The sequence below is a fragment of the Ixodes scapularis genome, unplaced genomic scaffold (assembly GCF_016920785.2).
Source record: "Ixodes scapularis isolate PalLabHiFi unplaced genomic scaffold, ASM1692078v2 PGA_scaffold1__304_contigs__length_218370807, whole genome shotgun sequence".
NCBI classification, from domain to species: domain Eukaryota; kingdom Metazoa; phylum Arthropoda; class Arachnida; order Ixodida; family Ixodidae; genus Ixodes; species Ixodes scapularis.
This window is the reverse complement of record NW_024609846.1, coordinates 73,127,594-73,132,545: the sequence shown is the minus strand read 5'-3', so window position 1 is coordinate 73,132,545 and position 4,952 is coordinate 73,127,594. Positions and strand designations below refer to the sequence as shown.

At 43.1% G+C, this 4,952-nt stretch overlaps 1 protein-coding gene across 1 annotated transcript; it reads left to right on the top strand.

The window, feature by feature from the left end:
* Positions 1-308: 308 nt before the first annotated feature.
* On the top strand, positions 309-2,769 carry LOC115314287 (cuticle protein 16.5-like). Its single transcript, XM_029973346.2, has 3 exons — positions 309-352; positions 1,341-2,142; positions 2,689-2,769. Coding segments are annotated over exons 1-3 (813 nt in total). The 5' UTR covers positions 309-343; the 3' UTR covers positions 2,691-2,769.
* Positions 2,770-4,952: the final 2,183 nt, after the last annotated feature.

Genomic DNA, 4,952 nt, shown 5'->3' with positions numbered 1-4,952 from the left:
AAGGAAAAATCCAGACAGCGGTATCCTTGGAAGTGCCAAGAAGCATCAATCTTCTTACTCGCTCAGATAATCGGTTAGAACCAGTTTATTGAAGAATGACAAAGCCCGGGTTCCGCTTTCCTTTGAATAATTAACTGGAGTCAAATGTCCAGTCAACGAGTGAACCTCGAAAGCTACGATATATAGGTATTACTATGCACAATCACGAGTTCATATTATTTTTCAAAGAGCTTTGATCATTCTGGTTTTATATTGGTTTTTGAATATTGAATGCTTGCTAGGGGTATATAAGCGCTGGTACTCGATCTGGCAGAATAGTGGTACCCTTCTTGTTACTTGAACCATGGCTGGAGTAAGTTACGACTTTCAAATACGTTTTAGAGTTTGGAATGGCTTTTGTAACCTGTTACTAAACCCTACACGTTGCCTGAAATAGTAGCAGAAGTCTGATTTTTAACTTATACTGATGCAAATTGAGTGTAGTTATAATGACATTTAGAAATTAGAAGAAAAATAGGTATTTTTCTTTTATTGTTATAAAAAATTGTGCCTTCCATTTATGCAATACGGTCTTTAAAAACGCGGAGGATGTCAAGTTTAGTATCACTGTTTGGTGCGTGTTTTAATCTTCTTCATACCTTTTTGTTAAGACATTTTCAAGCTATTTCCTTGTCTCAAGCATAGTAACGATGGGTTTCTGTGTAAATAATTCAGAAATTGGGTTCGTATTCTCATACAACACTGTGCTGAATATAGCGGTTAGTGATGCACACAAAAGTGTGCTCATTCGCAGTTTGTTTTCTGGCGATAAGGTAGAAAATCATTCAGCATCGAGAGTTGGGCTCTAATAATGTTGAGATGTATCGGAGGTGTTCTTAGTTCCTGAACGTTTCAGTTTTGCCACCAACGGATTCAGTACATTTGTGACAAAAACACCATAAGATATTGCGCTCTTCGAAACACTCGGTAATGCACTGCTGCAATGCGTCTTCTAGTGACTCTGCGGCTGGTTATGGTTGAGAAGTTATGGCTCACGGGTGACAGGAATATACGTATTAAAATATACCAATATTCACAAAGCAAGCAATTCTGAAGCAGAAACTTTGATACACCATACACTCGTAAACGATCACCTGTTACCGATTGTCAGTAGTTGCCTAAAAATAATTGTATACAAGTATATAACAGCAATCAGAGCAATAATTTTTGTCTGGAGGGATTAAGCAAAGTTTGAGCCATTACACATCGACGTCAATCTACGTAAACCCCGGTACTTGAGGGCTTTAACCAAAAATAAATAAACAGTGTATCTGACCCTTAAGTGCAAATATCTGTTTCAGCTTCGTGCTTGCATTCTTCTGGCTCTTGCCACCAGTGCCTTCGCCGGTTACCTCCATGGTGGCCTTAGCCACGGAGCTGGGTACGGCTACGGTGTCGGCTACGGAACTGGCCATGGCTACGGCCTTGGATATGGTGCCGGCCTTGGCTATGGTGCCGGCCTTGGCTACGGCCATGCTGTTGGCCTCGGACATGGATTTGGCTATTCTGGTCTGACCGGCTACAGTGTCGCTGCCCCAGCCAGCTATGCCGTTGCTGCTCCAGCTGTTAGCCGCACCGTGTCCACTTACCACGCTGCTCCAGCTGTGGCCACCTACGCGGCTGCTCCAGTCGCAACCTACGCTGCTGCTCCAGCTGTGACTAGGGTTGCCACCTACGCCGCTGCTCCGGTCGCAACCTACGCTGCTGCTCCAGCTGTGACTAGGGTTGCCACCGTTCACGCCGCCCCAGCTGTGGCTTCCTACGCCGTCGCTCCCGTCGCCACTTACGCCGCTGCTCCAGCTGTGGCCAGGGTGTCGACCATCCACGCTGCTCCAGCTGTTGCTAGCTACCAGACCTACCACGCTCCAGCCGTTGCCACTGTGGCTCATGCTCCAGCTGTGGCCAGCTACCAAACCTACCACGCTGCTCCAGCCGTGGCTACCTACGCTCACGCCGCTCCCGTCTACGGCTATGGAGTCGGCAACCTCGGATACGGCGTTGGCCACTACGGCTACGGACACGGTCTTGGAAGCTACGGCCTGAACTACGGTTACGGCCTCGGCACCTACGGTGACTACACCACCCTTCTCCGCAAGAAGAAGTGTAAGCTAAGAGTTGAAATATTTATTGCGGGTTCGGTGGAAGTTTGGTTTGTTCCATTTCATGGGCAGCCATTTGTAACGAAAACAATTTGGCTTCTATAGATTAAGGGGCCTCCAATCCATTCTTAATCTATCGCAGTTTTCAGACTGTAAGACAGTCATAATGAGTAAGAAAATACAGGGATGCTTTTATTGATAAAAAAATGGTGTAACGGTAACAAAAAAATAATTGCATGCATGTCGGAATCGGGGAAGCCTGTGAGAGGAAGATATCAAAGATATAACTTTACGTATGTGAAAGAAAGCAAAACGGGGGGTATATATGAACCTTAAAGTGAATACGTATTGTTAACGTGGCTGCCAACAAGGTAGAATATACCTACCACTCATAATTCTTCTTTTTAGATTACTTTAGTTATATGACTTAACAAGTAAGTTGTACTCAGTTTTGATTCGTGTAGGCCGCTGCATATTAACTGCCTAGGTCAATATTTTTGTCTCTCTTAAAATAACCACCCTTCAAACAAAATTGTTCATCTCCTTTCAGAAACCGGAACATCTCAAGAGTGCCGATCAGACTGCCTTTCACATGGTTCTTAAATAAAAGCACCCGAAAGAGCACTATTCATCAGTACTGTGTTTCATTTTTATGAATCTGTTGGAGCAATGCAGCACCTCTATCAATTTACTTTGCGGTTTAATACATACAGCGGCCAAAAGGGAGACACTAAAATATCAGCAGGATTTTTCACAAACGCTTAATAACAATTAAAAAGGCAGTTAAGAAATTTATTTCATCGGGATCAAGTTCTCGACTGTAGCAAGTGTCACGGTGGCTGTATAATAATTAGGAAATTTATTGCATAAAACTGACTAATCAACTTTGTAAAGATTTGCATTACCTTATATTTCTATTACTCGTTTGTGGCCTGTTGTTAAAAATATTCAACAGATGATTTTTTTAGGCAACTGAAGTGTGCAGCTGCAATTATTCGTAAAATTCGAGCTCTGGGGAGATTTATGTACGAATCCAAAAATAAAAAAGGGCAACTTAAGTCCGACATAAAATTGATATCGTGCTCCGCAGCGAGCGTGTGTAGAAGTAATCGTTTGCCAATCAGACAGCGCGCCGTGTAATCTAAAAAGTCGCGCTGTCGTAAGAAAGTCGCGCCCAACTAGATGTTTCCTCGTGTGCCCGGTTTGTTGTGATTTGTGAAAGAAATAATGTTTCCTTAACCTTACGTCGTGAAAAAAAATAAAAAACCTGTCGCCATATTGAAACTTATGCGCATGCATAAGTTTCAATGTAAAAAAAGAGATAAACTAAATAAAAAAAAAAAAAATTCGAGCGTCCCAGCCAAAAAAACTTGCACCCAGGTCTCAGAGAGCATGAGCCCGACGCTCCAACGCTGTGCCAGGAAACTCTTCTTAAATATGATGACATTTCTTTTGGCAGCCGAAGCGCGTTTGAAACAAAAAGGGCACACAATCGAAACGGCTCTAAGAAAGAAGTGAGATACGCTTACTGGATATGGTCCGGTCGTCTACAGTGCATCGCAAGAGAGAGGAGAGTTTGGTTATAAGTGAATATTGCTGAACAGAAGCGGCGACCCTTATTAGCTCAGCCTGTTCGTCGAGCCATTGAAACGCCGCAAAGAGGAGAACAGCGTTTGTCTAGAAACAAAAAAGCAAGTTTGGTTCGTTCTGCTGCGTGTGAGGGCCAAGTGAGAGAAACAGGTTGGCCTAAATGTATTCGTCTAAAGATGGCCTCCATAAAAAGACCTGGACACGCTATTTCATTTAGACGTAGTCTGCCGCAAAACACCACGAAAACGAGCCTCGTTTTATTAGATATTTTTTATGGCAGCGGAGAAAATAATGAAGCGATGTCTATTCCGCTAGCCCAAGGGCACCTAAACGCTGGTTCACATATTTGCGTTGATTAGTGACCGACAGTGTCACGACGCCTTGTGTCGGCTGACAACGAGAGAACATACTGGAACAATAACGCTATCTAACAGTGTGCCCTTGAACCCTTCCCAAACTACGTTTTACTATAGACTGTAGGTTTGATTTTATTCGCGAGGTCAAATCTACGCACATTATCAATGAGGAATGGTCGATTATAAGAATGTCGAAATTATTTTAGGCCCGTAGCAAGAAAATAACACGTAAAAAAGCAATGAAATATACGCAGACGAGTAATATAGTAAGTAGTCGGTATTCAGTTTGCTCTGAAACACTTCTGCGACGGGGTGGTCTCTTTCTCGGAAGTGTTTAAGGCCCGATTTAAAAGCTAACGAGGCCCAGCATTAACAAAACAAGAAGAACGTGCACCAATAGGCAAACATGATAGATGGCACCAAGGTGTATCGTGTGGTGAGCAGTTCCAAACCGTCTTAACGTGGTTGATCACGGTTAAACATAAATCCGTGACCTAGCCTTGAGATTTATCTGCCGTTCTTTTCTCCTTATTGTGCTCATGGGACACAGTGCGAGTGCTGTTCCGGTGTTTTCGCAATGCCTCGGAAGGAGGAGTGGCTCAAAAAGGAGACAGCTGAACAGAAATTTCAAATTGATATCAACCCATGTTGACAAAAAAATTGTGGACAGTCGGTGCTTAGTTATCCGTTATGTTTTTATTGTAATTGAATCGAAAAAATGTAGCCTTAATAGAAGACAAGCAACTGTATAGTGTTTCGATGTAATCCGCAGTGTACACCGCTGAAACACAAGCCCGTTTTTCCCACTTTTTGGTTTGTTATGACGGTCTAAAAACAACTTTACTAGAATGGCTAGAGTGGCTAGAGT